This window comes from Aquarana catesbeiana, linkage group LG07 (genome assembly GCF_042186555.1).
Source record: "Aquarana catesbeiana isolate 2022-GZ linkage group LG07, ASM4218655v1, whole genome shotgun sequence".
Classification (NCBI taxonomy): Eukaryota; Metazoa; Chordata; class Amphibia; order Anura; family Ranidae; genus Aquarana; species Aquarana catesbeiana.
The window spans coordinates 200724949-200747842 of NC_133330.1; the positions used below are offsets into that span (position 1 = coordinate 200724949).

Here is a 22894-nt window from a genome sequence, read left to right on the forward strand (position 1 = left end):
TCTCAATCTGAGAAATTGCTGATATAATCTCTTACGGAGATGGTTCGTTCTACTTTCATGCTACCCCTAACGGAGTCTCCTTAAAGTTCGGTTTCTTCCTTGGGTCCCTTAAAACCCTCTCAACCTTTGCATGCGTTTCCTGCACATGCATTACTAGAACAGCTTATTTTTGCTGAATGGGACCTGGATAAGCATTTTCTCCCTCCTAATGCCCTGTACACACGGTCGGACATTGATCGGACATTCCGACAACAAAATCCATGGATTTTTTCCGATGGATGGTGGCTCAAACTTGTCTTGCATACACACGGTCACACAAAGTTGCCGGAAAATCTGATCGTTCTAAACGCGGTGACGTAAAACATGTACGTCGGGACTATAAACGGGGCAGTAGCCAATAGCTTTCGTCTCTTAATTTATTCTGAGCATGCGTGGCACTTTGTGCGTCGGATTTGTGTACACACGATCGGAATTTCTGACAACGGATTTTGTTGTCGGAAAATTTTATAGCAAGCTCTCAAACTTTGTGTGTCGAGTAGACAATGCACAGATGCTTAAGGATCCAACAGATAAAGAGTTGGAGTCCCTGTTAAAATCTACTTTTTCCATGGCAGGTGCCATTACTCAGTCTGCAGTCGCTGCAATAAGCGTCTGTCAGTCCCTAAAGGACCAATTTAAACAGGCCCTTAGAGAGCTTCCTGCACAACAAGCTCAGGATTTGGCTGAACTACCAAAAGCATTATGCTTTGCCATAGATGCTATTAAAGATTCTATTCACCAGGCATCCCGCCTTGCGCTTCTGCTTGTGCATATGCGTAGAATCCTGTGGTTAGAAATTTTTTTTTTTTCAACTGCAGCATCATGTAAAGACCTCCTAACTGGGCACCCTTTTCATGGGGAGAGACTATTTGGAGAAGACTTGGACAAATATATCCAAGCAATTTCTAGTGGGAAAAGTACTCTTTTGCCAGTCAGAGTATAAACGCCCTTCATTTAAACGGGCTCTTTCCCTTACACCAGGGGTTTCCGCCTCTAGGCAGGGGCGATGGCCTCCGCCGTCAGACTCTAGAGGAAAATCTTAGAGTCAAACCCAGGCTCAAAAGAAGTCCTGGGGTCGGAAACTTGCAAGACAGAATCCTCATCATGAAGAGGCAACCCCCCTCACCAAGGTGGGGGGAAGACTTCTGCAGTTTTCAGAAGTCTGAAAACAGATGGGTCATCTCCATGGTAACGCTGGGGTACAAGCTGGAATTTCGGGACTTTGCGCCATCTCGCTTCCTGAGGTCAAGCGTTCCCAAAGATCCAGAGAAAAGACAATCTGTTTCAGGCACTAGACCGATTAATATCTCAAGGGGTGATCATACAGGACCCCACAAAAGAACAAGGTTTGGGTTTTTTTTTTTTTCCATTAAACAAAGGTTTTATTAATCAACTGGTGCATACATGTTATGTTTGCTTTAACATATAAACTTGGTAACTCGTACATTGATTAATATACAGTCTGTACATATGATAATTGATACATTGTTCTTGTCATGTGAGAATATTCTATATGTATACATTTAACACATAGAAACTACACATCGAGGCGCGCACCCAGGTAGTCATTCCATATTAATTTGGTTTCATTATACACAGGTATCAGACTCTTGGAGCCAACGATCCCATATCTTGTTGTACTTGGCAGGGCAACCTCTATTAATATATATGCATTTCTTATACGGCAAGAAATGCCGTATAAGACCTCCACCTCCACCTTCCATTCCACTATTTTGGGAGGCGTTTGTCTCATCTATTTTTTAGCTATGATCTTTCTTGCTGCAAAGAGTGTCTCATGGAGAAATGTTTTTGTATATTTGTCAATTGTATCTGGAATTATACCCAGGAGGCATTGTTTTGGGTCTAGAGCTAGGGGTGAGCCCATTGTATCGTGTAGAAATGTCACAATTTGTTCCCACAAACCTTGAATCTTAGGACATGTCCAAATCAAGTGGAAAAAAGTGCCTGTACCACACATCAGGCATGTGGTAGATTGTGTGCGTTTGTATCTTGCCACTCTAAGGGGTGTGAGGTATGCCCTATGAAGAATGTAAAGCTGTGACAGACGATCTGATAATTTGGGGGACACAGCCTTACAAGACTCCAGCGCCTCCTCCCACTCCTCATCCTCCATTGGTCCCACTTCTCTTTCCCATCTTGGTTTGAGATCATATGCTATTCTAGTAGAGACGGGGGTTGAGAGCATGCTATAGAAAGCTGAAATCAGTTTATGGGGGTCCGTGCTCTTAATTACTGCCATAAGGACATTAGGTGTAGGTTTTGGGAGGGAATCAGGAAATTGCGATTGTGCCGCATGACGGATTTGTAGAAATCTAAAGAACGCTTAATTCTGAATTGTAAATTCTTCTTTAAGTGAATCAAACGTTTTAAGATGCCCGTCTTTTAGTAAGTGATGCAGATAAAATATTCCCTGCATGGACCATAAATTTGTGTCATGAATTTTGTTGAATTCAGGAAGATTCTTGTTGTGCCATACCGGCGTGTAACCATTGAATTGTGGGATTTCAAGTTTGGGGGCGGCTAAGTCCCATATTTTCCTCTAGTGATATAGCATGGTATGTCTATTTTCCCCTAGTTCCATCCCCCCCAAGCCCGATGCTATTGCATATATCGAGTCCTTGGTGTGTTGTGCCCATCTTGGACATAGGAGCGTAAGAAATCTCTTGCTGTCCGTTTTATCTAAGTGGAAGAGCTGTGACAGTTGTGATGCAATGTAGTATAGGTTAAAGTCAGGAAGAGCTGTGCCACCGAGGTCAGTCGGCTTCTTGAGAGTTTGCCATGCCAGTTTGTGTCTGTTGGTACCCCACACAAATGGCTTGAGAAGGGACTCTAAAGATTTGAAATGCTTCAGCGGTAAGTAAACTGGAGTATGCCAGAGAACATACAGTATTTTAGGGAGTAAGATCATTTTAATTAAATTTATACGACCCCAGGTCCCAAGTGGGAGTCTGGACCAAACCCGTACTTTATTTTTAACCATGGAAAGGAGAGGGTCTATATTGAGGGATACATAATCTGCAGGGGATCTGGATATATGGATCCCTAAATATTTAATGACATCAACTCTCTGAAGCGGTAGTCTGGCTTGGGATTCTGGGGATGGGAAGCTATCAATTTGTAGAATTTGGGACTTATCCCAATTGATTTTCAGTCCTGAAAATATTCTGAATTGTTCGATCGTGTGGAGTGCGGTACATAAAGATGGGCCCGAATCCGCTAATTATAGCAGCGTGTCGTCTGCATACATATTGATTTTTTTCAATTAAAGAGCCCAGTCCTTTAATCTCCGGGTTCGCTCGGATGAATATCGCAAGGGGTTCTGCCGCAAGGGCATACAATAGTGGGGATAAGGGGCAGCCCTGCCTCGTGCCTCTACTGAGGTCAAAAATCCGAAACGACCACCCATTAGCCACCACCCTGGCCCTGGGTGCCTGGTATAGCAATTGAATCCACTTAATACATTTCAAACAGAAGCCATAGCCCTCCAAGCGTCTCCAGAGATACCTTCACTCCACCGAGTCGAATGCTTTTGCTGTGTCCAAAGTCACCACAACTCGTGATCCAACCTCCTCATGTGTAGCCTGTATATTCATATATAATTTCCAGAGATTAAACGAGGTGTTGCGACCAGGCATGAAACCTGCCTGGTCTGTATGTATTAGTGATAAGATGACCTGATTAAGCCTAATGGATAGTACTTTGGCCAATATTTTGATGTCCACCTGTAGAAGGGTTATTGGGCGATAGGATTCTGGGTATCCCGGGTCCTTTCCTGGTTTGGGGATGAGGACTATTGTTGCCTCTGTCATGGATGGGGGTAAAGTCCCAGTCTCAAAGAGATGATTGTATAAAGCTTGCAGTTTAGGGGTTAGTATTTCACTGAATTGGGAATTAAACTCAATTGGGAGTCCGTCTGATCCTGGGGATTTAGACCTGGCAAAACTGGCAATAGCAATTCTAATTTCGTCTGTGGTGAGGGGTGCCTCTAGTAGGTCTATCTGTTCTTTTGTCAGCTGTGGGAAAATCACCTTCTCAAGAAAGAGGGACATTGATTGTGTCTCAGTGGGAGCTGTCCTTTTGTACAAGTCAGCAAAGAAATCTCTGAACATAGAAGTTACCCTGGGTGGGTCTTTTTTTTTGTTGTCCTCCAGGGCCATGTAGTGTGATAACCACCGGGGGGCCTATCTTCACTGTGCACCAAGTATGCCAATAACTTGCCTGCTTTTTCCCCATATTCATTTTTTGTTTGGAGAAAAAAAAGTTTTTTTCTTGCTTTCTGATATTGTAGCTAGGTAACTACTCTAGTTTGTAGTTTAAGCAGGTTCGCATTCGCGGGGGTCGGGGTGGTGACAAAGTCTTTCAGCAGAGGACAGGTGCTCCAGCGCCTTACCGAGGGCACTGGAGGAATTTGTCTTGATTTTATTGATAGCAATAATTAACGTGGATCGGGCGAATAACTTAAAGGAGTCCCATACTGCGGAGGGTGATGCTGACTTGTCATTCTCCACAAAGTACAGTCTCCACTTATCTGTGAGCTCATCATCCTCAGGTAGGAGAGAGAGCCAAAATGGGTTCAAACGCCAGGACCGTGGTGGTTTTGCCATAGGGATGCTTAATGTAATCCAGTAAGGACTGTGATCCGAGAGTATTCTGGGGGAGAATGCAGCCTCTGTTAGTCTTGGTGTCAATCTGTGGGAAATGAGTATGAAGTCTATGCGGGACATGGAGTTATGAGAAGATGAGAAGCACGAGTACGATTTAGCCTGTGGGAACCTGTGGCGCCATGTATCTGTTAAATGGAAGGTGGAAATGAACTTAGAGAACCTAGTTTCATTGGGAGTATTTAGGGTAGGTGGAGTAAGTTGTAGCCTGTCCAAAATCGAAATTAGTGTGGTATTAAAGTCGCCTAGCCAAAATGCAGATATAGCAGAGTGGCGGGCCATGAATTATAGTCCCTCTTTAATTATGGTGATGTTAAATGGGGGTGGTACATAAAAGGCCAGTATGAGTAGGGGTTCTCCATATAATTTAGCTAGGATAAATACGTATCGTCCCTGTGGGTCAGTGGACAGTTCACATAACTCAAAGTGTACCGATTTAGCTATCAAGACTGAGACTCCCCTGGAATGGGATGTGTGGGTAGAATGATACGCCCACCCAACCCATGGCCGGCGAAGTGCCATCTGGATGCTCCCCTCAACATGCGTCTCCACCAAGGCTATTACATCAGCATGCTGTTTCTTGAGGAATGTGAAGACTGCTGCATGCTTAAATTTCTTGCGCATGCCCCTCACATTCCACGTAAGAAATTTTAGAGATGCCATGTATAAAACCTGCACAATCAAGTTTAACAAAACTATAAACAAATGAACTCCCACCCCCCCTCCCTGCCCTGCACTGTCCCAAACTGGTGCGGGCATATTCCCTTAACTTGTGTCCAACTGGGAAACATTCCATCTTCCAGGTTATGTGGAAAATGCAGAACATCTGGCTAAGTCCCTGGGGTCTGAGTAGAACAAGGGATATCATCCATACCAGTTGTACGAGGTATGGCATGGTTTTCCGATCCCCTTGTTTCCTGTTGAATGCATCTAACTTGTTCCAGAAAAGACTCCAGTAATCATGGTACTGCTTCCCAGTGGCGTGTGGGGTAAAGTCTTGCTGCACGATGCATGTGGCTGGTAGGACTTCTGCCCCTCCGGAGCCCCGGAGAGTAAGTGGACTCTTATACCGTAAATGTCCAGGATTTGTACTTTGTACTCGCGCTGGTTCATAAACAGTTCCATGTCGCATGCAAACAGTTTTTGTGTGTGGTAAGAAACGGTTCACATCAAGAAATGGGTGGTGTCAAACAAGGTTCCATGCAACTGCAAGAGACAATGCACCCATGCGACTCTGAAGAAAAATTGCGCTGTACATGAGTTTGGGCATAACAGTTAGACCTTCATATATCTGGGACTTGATCAATCAGCTCTTTCAGGGATTGCACAACGTTCCAACCAGGAAATCACTTCTTCAGGATCCTCAAAGAAGACTGCACGACCGTCATGTTCTATTCTGAGACGGCAGAAAAGAGCATGGAATATTTGTAATGTAAGTTCCTCAGTCTGCGCTTGGCCTCTGCAAAGCTCTGGCGACGGCGTTGTACCTTAGCTGAAAAATCTGGGAAAATAGCTACTTTAACATTCCCTACTGGGATGTTGCCTTTCTCCCTCACCATCCTCAGGGCTGTATCTCGATCTTTGTAGTTGAGGAGTTTAGCTATGACTGTGCGAGGGGGGGGGGGGGGGGTCTGGCTGGCATGCGATGTGCCCGCTCCACCGCAAAACATAGGGGAAAAGGCTTCTCTCCCATAGGCGTTGATTAGGAGTTGTTCCAAGAACATGGTAGTGTCCTTGCCTTCAGTCCCCTCTGGAAGGCCTATCAGGCGTAAATTACATCTTCTCAGCCTATTCTCCATATCATCTTGTTTGGTGAGGAGTTGGTGTATTTGTTGTTGCATGCGGTCTGAGGATGTTTGTAAGGGTGGAATGGCATCCTCCACCGTGCTCAGCCTGGTCTCAGCTTCCTTCCTTCCCTGAGCTTTTGAAAGTCCTGCTGAATAAGGGAAATATCCATCTTGACCTCCTCAATTTGTGCTGTGAGGGAAGTTCTGCAGAAAGTGATTGGTTCAAGTAGTCTGTCAGTATCACTCGCCGTTCGTTCTCCCCCCCTGCTTTCTCAGAGGCTCCATCTTCCTCAATGTCCTCCTTGTCTTGTCGGCGGTACTGCTCGAGTTTTGCCCCCGCTGCCTTCTGTGATTTGGTTGGTGACATGCTGTGAGGGTCTGGGGTGTCACCCAGTGAGTCCCCAATCTTGGGTTGGTAAAGTTAGTAGCCTGCGGGAAGGGAGACAGTGCTGGCTATGGCCTCAGAACCACCAAGATGGGGAAAAATCTTCCCAGATGCGGCAAGTGCATGACAGACTGCTGCTCCGCTTGGGGTGCTAGTAGTGTGAAGGTGTGGTGGGGAGTGTGAAAGATCCCCAAAAGGAATTTCCAAAGTAAATCAAAAAGGGCAGCAGGGTGGAGATGTAGCACAGGCCGGGTGTATGGGTGTATAAAGATGGCCGCAGACCTCTGCATGTAGGCTGAAGCCACGGGCTTGCCTAAATGCGGCCGCCGCTCCGTCTGGGGTACTGGGTGTCAAGGGAGGCTGTATGGGTGGGGAGGGATGTGTTCCAGGTTCCCAAGAAGGTTTCCCAAGAAAAGCCAGGCAGCAGCAGGGTGTAACTACCCTGATATAGATCGGGTGTACAGGAGGACCAAGATGGCCGCGGACCTCCGGGAGTAGGCCGAAGCCGCGGACTTGCCTGAATCCGGCCGCCGTGTGGAGGATCGCCACTCCATTCGGGCCGCCGCTGATCCAGTCACTCTGATGGTCAGTACAGGGTATAGTAGAAGTCCCAGAAGAATCAACCCAGCGCATGGTGAAGTATTAAGAGTGCAGGATTAATGTCAGCAGGAGTAATGGACGGAGCTCAGGGTATGCACGTCCTACTCCATGCTGCGTCAGGCCACGCCCCCAAGGTTTGGGGTTTTATTCAAACTTTTTTATGGTACCAAAACCAAATGGAGATGAAACCCATTCTAGATCTAAAAGATCTAAATCAGTTCCTGAAGATCTGCTCCTTTCGCATGGAGACGATCAGGTCAGTAGTTTCTATCCTTTTAGGAGGAGAACTTCTGGCATAAATTGATATCGGGGATGCATATCTGCATGTCCCTATATATTCCCGCTCACCAAGAGTTTCTGCGGTTCTAATTAGAACAGCAGCATTTTCAGTTTGTAGCCCTGCCCTTCGGGCTAGCCACAGCACCCCGGGTATTCACAAAAGTGCTGGCCCCACCTCTAGCCAGGTTAAGGGCACAACAGTCGTAGCGTACCTAGATGATCTATTACTAATAGATCAGTCTTGGCTCATTTTGGAGCAAAGCGTACGCACTCCAACCAACTATCTGAAGAGTTGGGTTGGATTCTCAACCTAGAGAAATCTTCCTTAATACCGTTAAAAAGGCTGGCGTACTTGGGTGGCGTACTTGCAATCTCTCCATTCGCCTTTGCATGAGATTGCTAAGAACCATGGTGGCTTCATTCAAAGCAGTTCCCTATGCCCAGTTTTATTTAAGACTGTTGCAAAACAGTATCCTGTCTGCTTGGAACAAAACAATTGAAGCTTTAGACTTGCAATGCAGCTGTCCCCAAGAGTGTCCCAAAGCCTCACTTGACGGTTACTAACCCAGAATCAGCTGAAAGGAAAATCCTTCAGACCAGTCATCTGGAAAGTGGTAACGATGAATGCCAGCCTTTCAGGCTGGGGAGCAGTTCTAGAAAATACAACTGTCCAGGGACAGTGGTCAAGAACCAAAAGAACCTTGCCCATCAATATCCTAGAGATTTGGGCAGTGCGTCTGTCTCTAAAGGCCTGGTCTTTCAGGTTACGGGATTGTCCTTTCAGGATTCAATCCGACAAAGACACAGCTCGGGCCTATATCAATCACCAAGAGGGCACCAAAAGTCTCTCAGCACAGAGAGAGGTGAACCATATTGTTTCTTGGGCAGAAAGGAATGTTCCGTGCCTATCAGCAGTCTTTATTCCGGGAGTTGAGAATTGGCAGGCGGACTACTTGATTCACCAGCAGTTATTCCCAGGGGAATGGTCTCTTCACACCAACATATTTCGGGCTTTGCCAAAGATGAGGGGGCTCTGGACGTAGATCTCCTAGCGTCCAGGTTCAACAAGAAGTTAGTCAACTTTGTGGCCAGAACAAGGGATCCACTCGCATGCGGAACGGATGTGTTGGTGACCCCATGGGATCAGTTCCCACTGATCTATACATTCCCCCCTATTCAGTTGCTGCCTCGTCTTCTTTGCAGGGTCAAGCTGGAAAGAAAGCCGGTAATTCTGGTGGCACCAGCATGGCCCAGAAGGTCAAGGTATGCAGAAATCGTAAAGATGGCAGTGGAGGGCCCATGGTCCCTCCCACTATGGCCAGATCTGCTCTCAGAGGGACCGATATTCCATCCTTCCTTATGGTCTCTAAATTTAATGGCTTGGCTATTGAAACCCACATTCTGAAGAAACGTGGGCTTTCCCGGTCAGTTATCTCTACCCTGATTAGTGCAAGGAAGCCAGCTTCCAGAATTATCCCTTTCATGACTAAGCCTATTTTTGAAATTTGGTGTTTACAAGTTAAAATCCGTATTTTTTGCTAGAAAATTACTTAGAACCCCCAAACATTATATATATTTTTTTAGCAGAGAATCTAGAGAATAAAATGGCGATTGTTGCAATATTTTTTATCACACGGTATTTGTGCAGCGGTGTTTTAAACGCGAATTTTTGGAAAAGTGACACTTTCATGAATTTTAAAAAATCCAAACAGTAAAGTTACCCCAATTTTTTTGTATAATGTGAAAGATGATGTTACGCCGAGTAAATAGATACCAAACATGTCACCCTTTATAATTGCACGCACTCGTGGAATGGCGACGAACTACGGTACCTTTGAATTTCCATAGGCGACGTTTTAAAAAATTTTTACGGTTACCAGGTTGGAGCTACAGAGGAGGTCTAGGGCTAGAATTATTGCTCTCGCTCTGACGATCGCGGCGATACCTCACATGTGTGGTTTGAACATCGTTTACATATGCGGGCGCGACTTCCGTATGCGTTTTCTTCACTGCGCGAGCTCGCGGGGACAGGGGCACTTTAAAAATTTTTTTTTTTTTTTTTTTTTTAATTTATTTTATTTATTTTTGTACTTTATAAATTGTGTTTAAAATTTTTTTTTTTTTTTTTTACTTGCTGTCACAAGCAATGTAAACATCCCTTGTGATAGTAATATGTGGTGACAGGTACTCTTTATGGAGGGATGGGGGGTCTAAAAGACCCCCCATCCCTCCTTTACACTTCAAAGTATTCAGATCGCCGAAAATGGCGATTCTGAATACTGTGTACTTTTTTAAATTCGGCGCCATTGGCAGCCGAGTAAACGGGAAGTTACGTCATGACGTCGCTTCCGCGTTTACAACAAGAAGGCTGGAATGAAGCCGCTCGCAGCTTCGTTCCAGTCCGCCCCCAGCCGCCGAAGGCAGCCGAACGGACACCGGGCCTCCCGATCACACGGGAGGCCCGGTAACAGCAGCGGGAGGCGGCGGGAGGGGGGGGGATGTCCCCTCCCGCTCCTCCGGTATAACAGCCGAGCGGCTTTTAGCCGCATCGGTTGTTATACACGGGTAGCCAATCGCCCGCTGTAAACAACGGTACCGGGATGATGCCTGCAGCTGCGGGCATCATCCCGGTATAACCCCGGGAAGCCGAGTACGCATATCTGCGTACGGTCGGCGGGAAGGGGTTAAAGAGTCTGGAGGGCTTATGTTTCCTGGGTATTTTTGATTGCTATATCATCAGTAAGGAGGGTTTCAGAATTGGCTGCTCTTTCTTGTAAAGAGCCATATTTGATTTGTCATGAAGACAGAGTGGTGTTACGCCCTCGTCCAGACTATTTTTAATAAAAAGTGCTTTCAGGTTTTTACCTGAACCAAGATATTGTCCTGCCATCGTTTTTTCCAAAACCATGTTCCAGGGAAGAAAAGTCACTACATTGTCTTAATGAGGTGAGAGCAGTGAAAATCTATTTTAAGGCAACTGCTCAGATTCGTAAGACTGCTGTCTTATTTATTCTGCCAGAGGGTCCTAAGAAAGGACAGGCAGCATCGAAATCCACTGTCGCTAAGTGGATTCGGCAAGTGATAATTGAAAACTTATGATTTAAGGGGTAAGATTCCCCCTTTTCAAGTTAAGGCGCACTCTACCAGGGCAGTTAGTGCTTCTTGGGCAGTGCGTCATCAGACCTCCATGGCTCAGATCTGTAAGGCCATAACTTGGTCTTTAGTGCATACATTAAAAAAATTTAACAGGTGGATGTAAGGAGGTATGAGGATATTGCCTTCGGGTGAAGTGTGCTGCGGGCAGCAATATAAATCCTCTAGTCTGTGGGTACCCTGCGGGTTGTCTCTCCCTCCCCTCAAGTAGCATTGCTATGGGACATCCCATTAAGTAATTACTTAAGGCTCTGTGTCCCATGATGTACGATAAAGAAAATAAGATTTTTATTACAGCTTACCTGTAAAATCGTTTTCTTGGAGTACATCATGGGACACAGGGGTCCCACCCCTCTTTTGGGATTAAGCATATTGCTTTGCTACAAAAACTGATGTGCTCCTGGAAGGAGGAGGGGTTATATAGGGAGTGATCTTCCTTGATTGGGTATAACCAGTGTCAACACCTGAAGGTGGCCTATAACCCATTAAGTAATTACTTAAGGCTCTGTGTCCCATGATGTACTCCAAGAAAAGGATTTCACAGGTAAGCTGTTATAAAAATTCTGTTTTCCTGTCCTAGAGTGGCTACGCTTACTGCTCTTCCAGTGTATCTATGGACATAGCCATGGGTGCCACTGAGGCCAGGGGCGGATCCAGAGTCTAGTCTCGGGAGGGGCACTGCCAGAAAATATATTTTTTTGGGGTACATTTATCGGGGAAATGGCTGGTGTTGGCGCTTCAATCATCACGGCACCATGGTTGTTATGGTGTCAGGATGATTGAAGCGCATTATTACCATAATTACATTGTTATAAAAAATTAAATAGTTTAACTCACCATAATGCAGAATCAGTGGGAGCCCCGAGTGTGTCACTTGCCACGTCACCTGTCACTAGATGCAGATTGTCACTTGCCACGTCGCCTGCCACGTTGCAGATTGTCATTTGCCATGTCACTTGCCACGTCGCCTGCCACTGTGCGGATTGTCACTTGCCACGTCGCCTGCCACGTTGTGGATTGTCACTTGCCACGTCGCCTGTCACCAGATGCAGATTGTCACTTGCCACGTCGCCTGCCACGTTGCGGATTGTCACTTGCCACGTCGCCTGTCACCAGATGCAGATTGTCACTTGCCACGTCGCCTGCCACGTTGCGGATTGTCACTTGCTACGTCGCCTGTCACCAGATGCAGATTTTCACTTGCCACGTTGCGGATTGTCACTTGCCATGTCACTTGCCACGTAGCCTGCCACATGTTGCGGATTGTCACTTGCCACGTCGCCTGTCACTTGCCACCTGCTAAGGTGGTCTCTTGTGTCCCAGAGACAGGCAGCAGAGAGATGATGTAATCTCTCTGCTGCCGCAGCTGCCTGCATGGAGGGGGGGGAGTTGAACTGCAGGGATGCAGGGTGGGCGCCGAGAGATGATGTCATCTCTCTGCTCCCCCACCCACCGGCTCCCTGATTGGTCAGCAGGCAGCAGCCCGCCCACAAACACATTGAGCGGCGGCTCTCCCTCGCCTATGGAGCTGCCCGGCGGCTCCCTCACTTACTCCCTCATTCACCGAGCCGCCCAGCGGCTCCTTCAGTCACCGAGCCGCCCAGCGGCTCCTTCAGTCACCGAGCCGCCCAGCGGCTCCTTCAGTCACCGAGCCGCCCAGCGGCTCTCTTAGTCACGGAGCCGCCCAGCGGCTCTCTTAGTCACGGAGCCGCCCAGCGGCTCCTTCAGTCACCGAGCCGCCCAGCGGCTCTCTTAGTCACCGAGCCGCCCAGCGGCTCTCTCAGTCACCGAGCCGCCCAGCGGCTCCCTCAGTCACCGAGCCGCCCGGCAGCTCTCTCAGTCACGGAGCCGCCCGGCGGCTCTCTCACACACCCTGCTCTCAGTCACCTGCATTTCTCGGAGGGGGCAATTGCCCCGTTGCCCCCCCCCTGGATCCGCCCCTGACTGAGGCTGGACTACAAACATGCCTCCCTCTCATTTACTTGGGGGAATTGGTAGTGTACAGAAGGAAGAATACATTGTTTTGTGTTTTCTAGTTCAGGTCACAGGAAGTGACAAGAATTTTAGCATTTTGGGTAATGCGTGAAGTAGAACTTGTGAACCAGTCCCAAAAGCTTGCATGTTTTAACAGCTTAAACCAGAACTAAAGTTCTGCTGTAACAAGCAGGCAGGTTTTTTATTAAAACGCACCTACCTGCCAGCTTGCTTTTTTTTCCGACGTAGTAAACTGAGCTGTGTATGCACAGATTGGCTTACAGCATTGGCACAGTCCCCGTGTGCTGGAATGATGACCTCCTTTGCATGTGCAGGAGTAATGTCATCCTGCTCCATCGGCAGAAGATGGATGAAGACCGTCACAGGAGAAGATGCCGGTGAGACTACTATAGATGATTTGAGGGCTATTAACTTTAATTTAGCCAATAAAGGCTATCGCCTGAAATCCAATACCGTGGTAATGCCTGGACATTAAAAAGCATATTGCAATGCCTCTTGAATGTTCAATACAGTTTTCCTCCTGAAGGTGTCAGTGTTGCTCTTGTTACTTTGTAACTAGTTCAGAATAACCTAATGCCATTATTTTTATAGCAACTCTCACCAAGAGCTAATTGAATTAGCATTTATTAAAATACTGCTTACCATAGATTAACATCTTTTATGACCAAGTTCAAAACAAACCTTTACGACCCAAAACCCAATGTTACAACTTTGTGTTAGTACAACTGTACATATCCTCGCAACTACTTAGTGTATCCAGGTGGATTACAGTGCCATAAAAAAGTATTCATACCCCTTCAAATTTTCCACATTTTGTCATGTTGCAACCAAAAACTGGGATTTTATGTGCTAGACGAAAACAAAGTAGCACATAGTTGTGAAGTTAAAAGAAAATGATAAATGGTTTTCAATTATTTATTTATTTTATTTTTTTACAAATATCTGAAATGTGTGGCGTGCATTTGTATTCAGTCCCCTTTACTCTGATACCCCTAGCTAAAATCTAGTGAACAAATTGCCTTCAGAAGTCACCTAATTATTAAATAGAGTCTACCTATATGTAATTTAATCTCCGTATAACTACAGCTGTTCTGTGAAGCCCTCAGAGGTTTGTTAGAGAACCTTAGTGAACAAACAGCATCATGAAGGCCAAGGAACACACCAGACAGGTCAGGGATAAAGTTGTGAAGTTTGAAGCAGGGTAAGGTTATTAAAAAAATATATCCCAAGCTTTAAACATCTCATGGAGCACTGTTCAATCCATCATCCGAAAATGGTATGGTACGACTGCAAAACTACCAAGACATGGCCGCCCACCTAAACTGACAGATCGGGCAAGGAGAGCATTAGTCGGAGAAGCAACCAAGAGGCCCATGGTATCTCTGGAGGAGCTGCAGAGATCCACAGATCAGGTGGAAGAATCTGTCCACAGGACAACTATTAGTTGTGCTCTCCACAAATCTGGCCTTTAATAGAAGAGTGGCAAGAAATAAGTTATTGTTGAAAGAAAGCCATAAGAAGTCCCATTTGCAGTGTGCAAGAAGCCATGTGGGGGACACAGCAAACATGTGAAAGAAGGTGCTCTGGTCAGATGATACCAAAATTGAACTTTTTGGCCTAAAAGCAAAACGCTACGTGTGGCAGAAAACTAACACTGTACATCACCCTGAACACACCATCTCCACCGTGTAACATGGTGGGGGCAGCATCATGTTATGGGGATGCTTTTCTTCCGCAGGGACAGGGAAGCTGGTCAGAGTCGATGGGAAGATGGATGGAGCCAAATACAGGGCAATCTTAGACGAAAACCTGTTAGAGTCTGCAAAAGAATTGAGACTGGGGCGAAGGTTCACCTTCCAGCAGGACAACGACCCTAAACATACAGACAGAGCTATAATGGAATGGTTTAGATCAAAACATATTCACGTGTTAGAATGGCCCAGTCAAAGTCCAGACCTAATCCGATTGAGAATCTGTGGCAAGACTTGAAAATTGCTGTTCACAGACGCTCTCCATCCAATCTGACAGAGCTTGAGCTATTTTGTAAAGAAGAATGGGCAAAAATGTTACTCTCTAGATGTGCAAAACTGGTAGAGACATCCCCAAAAAGATTTGCAGCTCTAATTGCAGCAAAAGGTGGTTCTACAAAGTATTGACTCAGAAGGGCTGAAGAGAGATGCATGCCACACAGTTCAGATAAAAAAAACAAAATGAAAACCATTTATCATTTCCTTTCTACTTTACAATTAGGTGCCACTTTGTGTTGGTCTAGCACATAAAATCTCAATAGATGTGGAAAATTTCAAGGGATATGAATACTTTTTTCAAGGCGCTGTAAACCTTTTTCAGGACAGATTTGGCTTTCATTTTGTGGTTAATGTATAAGATCTTTTGATACTGGCCCAAAATAGTGAAAAATAAAAATTTTTAAACTTGCGCTGTATATTTTTATGACAATTGTGGCATTACCACATATGTGTGGGTTATTTGTTCTTTATACCTGTATTAGGGCCAAGAAACAGTACTTTTTTCTTTTAGTTTGCCCTACCTAAACAGACTGACACTAAATATAAAACCTTGACTGACAGGTTAATACAGATTAATACAGGTTAATTCGATCAAGCCCTGATCTAATTAAAGTGGCTCTAAAGCCTAAGCTTACCATTCTTTGCATTAAGGTAAAAAAATGTTTAGGCATCGAATTTGGCCCCTCAACCCACACCTTTTTACTTTCCTGAGCCCTCATTCGATCCAGCGATGTGCACATCTGCAACGCTTGTCTCCGCTCACTTCCATGTCTCACTAGCTTTGCTGGGGCATCGGGAGCCATTGGCTCCCAGTGCTTTCAGTCAGTGACAAGGGAGCTGGGGGGCGGGTGTCAATGGACTCAGCCGGGCTCAGGTGCGAGAAGGCACAAGTGCTTCCCATGGGGGCACTGGACAGAGAGGAGGAGCCAGGAGCGTCGGTGGGAGAGCCAAGAAAAATTGTTTTGGGGCCGCTTTGTGCAATTCCTTTGCACGGGTAGGTAAGTATAGACATGTTTTTGTTGCTTGTCTATTTTTTTTTCCTTATTTACAATCGTATTCATCTTCTTCCCCTTTTTTTTTTTTTTTCTTTTTTCTTTTTTCTTTCCAGGCTTCTCTAACGAAGAGGAAAAAAAAATAAATATATATATATAATTTTTTTTTTTTTTTTTTCTCTTTTTTTATAGAGGCAAACCGACCTTTGGACAGGTCTTTACAGTAGTGATCACTGTAATTGGCTAATCGCATGATCAGGAGCCAGCTCCCAACTGTTATGCCCTGTATACACGGTCGGACATTCCGACAACAAAATCCATGGATTTTTTCCAACGGATGTTGGCTCAAACTTGTCTTGCATACACATGGTCACACAAAGTTGTCGGAAAATCCGATCGTTCTGAGCGTGGTGACGTAAAACACGTACGTCGGGACTATAAACGGGGCAGTAGCCAATAGCTTTCATCTCTTAATTTATTCTGAGCATGCATGGCACTTTGTGTGTCGGATGTGTGTACACACGATCGGAATTTCCGGCAACGGATTTTGTTGTCAGAAAATTTTATAGCAAGCTCTCAAACTTTGTGTGTCGGAAAATCCTATGGAAAATGTATGATGGAGCCTACACACGGTCGGAATTTCCGACAACAAGGTCCTATCACACATTTTCCATTGGAAAATCCTATCGTGTGTACGGGGCATTAGAATGAGACCTGGTGTTGTCGGTAACAGCTCAGTCTGTGGTGGAAGCATGCAAACCAAACATGCTTCCAGCACAAACGCAGGAGCACATATATGCTCCCAGGAATAAAGCCAACTATCTTGATACGGTATATATGTGTTTTGTGGTCATCAAGGGGGTAAAACAATAAATCGTTTTGTAGGGTTACAATTGTTTTTTGCATGTAAAATGTACTCAAAACATGCCTTGTTTTATTTTTCTTTCAGTACAAAAAGCTGTTTACCTCTGAAAGTGGGAAGTTGGGTACGGCAGAGAGATTTATAGCTGGGTCTTTGGCTGGAGCAACAGCACAGACTTCGATCTATCCTATGGAGGTACTGGAATCTATCTAATGAATTTAAATGATTATTATACAGGATTTATATAGTGCCTACAGTTTGTGCAGCACTTTACAACGTGAGGGCACACAGTGCAGTTACAATATAATTCAATACGGGGTTACTAGGTTGTGTTTGGGTTATTGGGTTGAAATACCAGTTGGTTTTGCAATATGTTTAGGGGGCAGGAGGAGCATATGGATTCTTCTTCGTTCTACTTTTGCAAATAGTGCCCTAAACAAGCTTGCCAGTGCTTCAGGGTGTTTTGTAAAAGCAAATGCACTCTTTTTATTTGGCTCAGTTTTTATTCAACTCCTTGCACTATATAGTACAACGAATAAAAAGTAAAAGTGAAACTATTCTACGCCCAGCAATTCTTGCAAATACACCTATATAAGAACAATAAAAAATATGTATATGTTTAAAATAAGTGGACTTAGGCAGGCCATAGATGGTTTGAATCTCGGCCGATTCAACAGGATTCAAACTAAGTATGGGCAGGCTGCATGACCAAGTTGATTGATCGATCAACTTGGGTGCAGCCATCCTGGCGGATTTACTGGTATAGCCGGTAGAAACAATCACTGTCTTCTCCCAGCAGGGACAGCTAACCCAGCCCCACCCAACACATGGTTGCTGTAAAGAAATTTGCACCGTCTATGGCCTGCAAAATATTAACATCTATTCCAAATACAGTCCCTGTGTCTGTGTGCAGTGCTTCTTCCAGCTTTTTGACAATGGTACTATTTTATGTGCAAATCCACCAAAATTACTCTTGGTGTTCAGTTCCGCTCCACACACCCAAGGTAGTGAGTAAAGCTTTGCATGATCTTATTCTAAAAAGTCCACTTGAGAAGATGAGGCTGTGTTCATTATGGGTGGACCAGAGTAGAGCAGCAAGAGTATTCTTGACAGATTTGCACAAGATAGCACAGTTGTCAGATTTTGAATTTGGAAGAAGCACCTAACACAGACTTAAAGTGGAACTAAACCCATTGATTTACCAGTTTAAAAAAAAAAAAAAAAAAAAAAGTCATATTCTCGGCACATTTCAGTCACATTGGTTTTGCTCTCAAACTGTCAAAGCATCAAATGGCTAGTGTCCTAACTGATCACATGTGCAGCATCATGGCATTTGAAGATCAAACAGAGACCTAGATGGCAGCTTCCTTAGCTGAAAACGACAGGAGGGTTTAGTTCCGCTTTAAAGGGGTTGTAAACCAGCGTGGTTTTTCACCTTAATGCATTTTATACATTAAGGGGAAAAACCTTCTCTCATGCTGCAGCCCCCCAGTGCCCCCGTTTTACTTACCTGAACCCAGTCTTTTTCTCCCCGGGGACAAGCACACCAGCTTCAGCCAGTGTCTTGGGTCCTGATTGGATAGATTTATAGCAGCGTAGCCATTGGCTTATGCTGCTGTCAATCAAATCCAATGATGCGGGGCCGAGTCCTGCTTTCTGTGTCAGTAGATGCAGGACTCGGGAGCTCGCCCGCACGGGTGTCCCAAAAGAGAGCACTTTTTCTGACGGGGCACTCGAGAAGAGGAGGTGCTACCAGCATCTGAGGGACCCCAGAAAAGGCCACTCTGCGCTTAACCAACTGCACTGTGGAGGTAAGTATGATATCTTTATTTTTTTAATTAACCTTTTAGTAACCTTTAACCATAGGAATGAATAATGCAAATTGCATGATTTATTTATTTATTTATTTTTATTGGAAATATACATGCATTTTTCAAGTGCTAAATCACCAGTGCCATTACATAAGTTCTATGCTTTGTTGCACCATCTGTACCAAATCTTAAGAAAAGTGCTATATGACAGATTCTATACAGTAAATGTTCAATTGTGTACACCAAAATAATGAAGCACTTGCGCCAATGTCCTAATTTAAATATTGTTCTAAAATTTACATCATTACCAGAGTGTCGCAAATACTGCAGTGAGGAGGGACAGACAGCAGAAATCAGCATGGCAGCAAGGATAGGCAAGGGGTATGTGTGTAGATGGCCAATGAAGTGCAGCAGGAAGAAGGGGAGAACATTTTTAGGTTGATCTCAGCAGAAGATTACCTTAGATTTGTACCAAAAGTTGGGTGCATGTCAGAGTAAATGTGCTTGAATCTGGCACACCGCAAAAATGCGAAAGTTGGCGTACATCACTTGTATTAATTTGTTGCTGGAGGCACTAATTCAAAGGGCATATAGAAAATGGGCGTTTTTTTGTCATGTCTTGTTGTTACCCCTCCCCCCCCCCAATTTTATATATGTGTATCTCCACAAATAGCTTGGTGTATATTTTTGTTTCACTTTGCAATTTATTTTGCTATACCACATTGCACAAGGAGGAGATTAGGAGGATATAGCACGTCAGATAATAAAGCACAACACTGGGTGGATAGTGGTGCTCATCGACCCTTAATAAGTTATGATAGACGATGTAGCTACACAGGCTTGTATACCAAACTAACTCAATTGAAGCTAACAAATTCCCTATATTATGAGACGTTATGGTACCAGTATTGAAATGTTTATCTCTGTGTTATTGAATGACAAATTTGTGTACTGTACACTTTTCCTTTCTCAATAAAATAAGATTGAATTAAAGTACAACACTGGGGGAGAGAGGGGTGGTTTTATAAAGGGTCGTAGGTGCATACTGGACACTCCTTCCTCAGTTCGCTCCCTCCCCACCCAGTGCACCAGTGCATGGCCAAGGAGTTTTTTAGTGGGGTCGATGGGTGGGTAGAGCCTGATGAGGAACTAAAACGAGTTCTCCGTCAGATCTGCCTTACTTTCAATTGACAACTTACGGCAGTTGGTGTGCCTAATAGTAGCTATTCAGTCCAAGAGCAGCTTTCGCATCGGCCCATTGCCTTCAAAAGCAAGCATTCCTCTGAAGGAACTAGTCTCTTAGTTCCACATCAGGCTCTACCCACCCAAGAGGCGCTGCAGCCATGTGGACTAGTTTCTCATCAAGTCTGCTTTCCTTGTGAGCTTGTTTTTTCCCCCAAATCTGCCATATTTGGATAATGACATCACCTGTATCTGTGACCCCCTGAATGGGGCCAGAGATAGAGCCCTGTGTGGGAAGCTGTCACACACATGACAGCCTTACAGCATAGATCTTCTGTACACCAACTCAGAGCTGGTCTTCCTGCCAGTTTCCTAATCTGCAAGCTGGTGGTAATTCTTTAAGAATCTTTCACTGGTGAAAATGCTTTCCTGAATTAAGTACAGATAGTTTAACCACTTGCCAACCACTAATACATTGCTAGACTTCAAGTGGGTATACCGACTGGTTGTATCATTTTTTTTTTTTTTTTCTAGTGCCGACGGTCAGCTCCCTTGTAAAGGGAATCCTAGCAGCCAACTAGCCACTGGATTGGTTTTACACCCCCTCCTGTAACTTTCAACAGCTGTTCCAGGATCTCCCGTCCCACAGGGAGTCCTGATTGACCAGCTGATGCTTCCGCCAGGTGATCATAGGGCCCAGCAAAGACCCGATCAGCTTTATTGGGCTCTATGATATAGTAACCCGGAAGCGATGACGTCACATGACTTCCGGGTTACCCTCCGATCTTCGTGTGATTAAATGCTTTTAAGTGCAGATTAGAGATTTGGGGACCTGTCACATGCCTATTGCTGTCATGTTATGTTTGCATTCTTTGTGACGGCAATAAAAGTGATAAAAAAAAATTAAGCGACAGTGTTAAAATATAAATTAATGAATAAAAAAATTTTAAAAATGTATGTGCCCCCGCCCACCCGTGCTTTTGCACAAAGGCGAACACATGCTTTGGTCTCGCACAAACGCAAACCTAGAGATGTGAGATGTCACTGCGTAAGTCAGATCATGGGCAGTAATTTTAGCATAAGACCTCCTGTGTAAATCTAAAGTCGTAACCTGTAAAGGCTTTGAAAGCATTGCCTGTGGATGGTAAAATTTACATCGTTTTTCGCTGTTGCACAGACATGTGCAATTTTAAAAGTGTGACATGTTTGGTATCTATTTCCTCGGCGTAACATCATCTTTTATATTACCCACAAATTGGGTTATGTATTGTGTTTTTTGCATTGAAATTCAAAAAATTTTTATTTTTCCCCAAAGAAATGGCACTTGAAAAACCATTGGGCATATACTGTGTGACATAAAAATTTGCAAAATCCACCATTTTATTCTCTAATACAGCGCACACACGAGCGGACTTGTCAGCCGGACTGGTCCGACGGACCGAATCCGGAGGACAATCCGACCGTGTGTGGGCTGCATCGGGCTTCCGACGGACCGTTTCGGTTGGAAATCCTCCGGACTTTAGATTTGAAACTTGCTTCAAATCTTCCCGCCGGAACTCAGCCGGACTCAGTTCCTATCAGAAAGCCTGTTCGTCTGTATGCTGGTGCGACGGACCAAATACGACGCAAGGGCAGCTACAGCACCTGCCCGCGAGAATCTTTCTGCGCTTGTTCTCTGCGACAGGGTGCTACATCTCGAGGCGACTATGTCCCCTAGGTCTGGTATGGATTTTAAGGGGAACCCCCTACGCCAAAAAAAACGGCGTGGGGGTCCCCCCAAAATCCATACTAGACCCTTATCCGAGCACCCAGCCCGGCTGGTCAGGAAAGGGGGTGGGGACGAATGAGCGCCCCCCCCTCCTGAACCGTACCAGGCCGTGTGCCCTCAACATGGGGGGGTGGGTGCTTTGGGGGGGGGCACCCTGCGGCCCCCACACCCCAAAGCACCTTGTCCCCATGTTGAGGACAAGGGCCTCTTCCCGACAACCCTGGCCGGAGAGCGGGAGAAAAACGGGACACCGGGAGAAGAGGCCGGAGAGAGCGGCGAAGTCGGAAGAAGACCCTCGGAGCTGTCTAATCATTTTAAAAACCTGTGTTGTGTGTTTTTTTTTTTATTGACGCTTTTTCCCTAGGTGAATGGGTATGGGTACGATGTACTCCATACTCATTCACATAGGGTGGGGGGCTGGGATCTGGGGGCCCCCTTTTAAAGGGGGCTCCCGGATTCCGATAAGCCCCCCGCCCGCAGACCCCGACAACCAACGGCCAGGATTGTCGGGAAGAGGCCCTTGTCCTCATCAACATGGGGACAAAGTGCTTTGGGGAGGGGGGGCCGCAGGGTGCCCCCCTCCCCCTAAGCACCCACCTCTCCATGTTGAGGGCATGCAGCCTGGTACGGTTCAGGAGGGGGGGGGCGCTCACTTGTCCCCACCCCCTTTCCTGACCGGCCGGGCTGCGTGCTCGGATAAGGGTCTGGTATGGATTTTGGGGGGACCCCCACGCCGTTTTTTTTTTTCAGCGTAGGGGGTTCCCCTTAAAATCCATACCAGACCTAAGGGCCTGGTATGCCCCGCTACGGGGCTCGCAAGGTGTCAGTCTCGCCGATAAAAGCGGCGAGATTGACTTCCTTTTCTAGTCTCGTCGTACCCGAGTCACGTTCAAAATGAACGGACTTGTTCGTGTGTGGGCAAGTCCGTTCATTCGGAAATTCCGTCGTAACTCCGTCGGGAAGACCGGTGGGCAGTCCGGTCGTGTGTAGGCAAGTCGGTCCGTAGTCTGGTCGTGTGTAGGCAAGTCCGTTCGTAAAAAAAAAAAGTCCGTCGGAAGTCTGTCAGAAGTCCGTCAGACCAGTCCGGTCGGAAAGTCCGCCCATGTGTACGCCCCATAAGACTGCCGCTTTAAAAAAAAATATGTAATGTTTGGGGGTTCTAACTAATTTTCTAGCAAAAAATACAGATTTTTACATAAGTGTCAGAAAAAGGCCTGGAGGTTAAGTGGTTAAAGAGAACAACCACCAGGAAACTTTCATCAATGCTTTATTAAAGCAGAACTCAAGGGTGAATACTTAACTGTCCAACAATTCCTCACTGGCACTAGCATC

The 22894-nt window shown here is 45.6% G+C and overlaps 1 protein-coding gene across 1 annotated transcript in view; it reads left to right on the plus strand.

The window, feature by feature from the left end:
- SLC25A24 (solute carrier family 25 member 24) overlaps positions 1 to 22894 on the plus strand; it is an 85232-nt gene that overhangs the window by 38822 nt on the left and 23516 nt on the right. The window contains exon 7 of the mRNA XM_073592987.1: positions 16889 to 16996. Within this exon, the coding sequence (XP_073449088.1) occupies positions 16889 to 16996 (108 nt within the window). The remainder of the gene's footprint in view (positions 1 to 16888; positions 16997 to 22894) is intronic.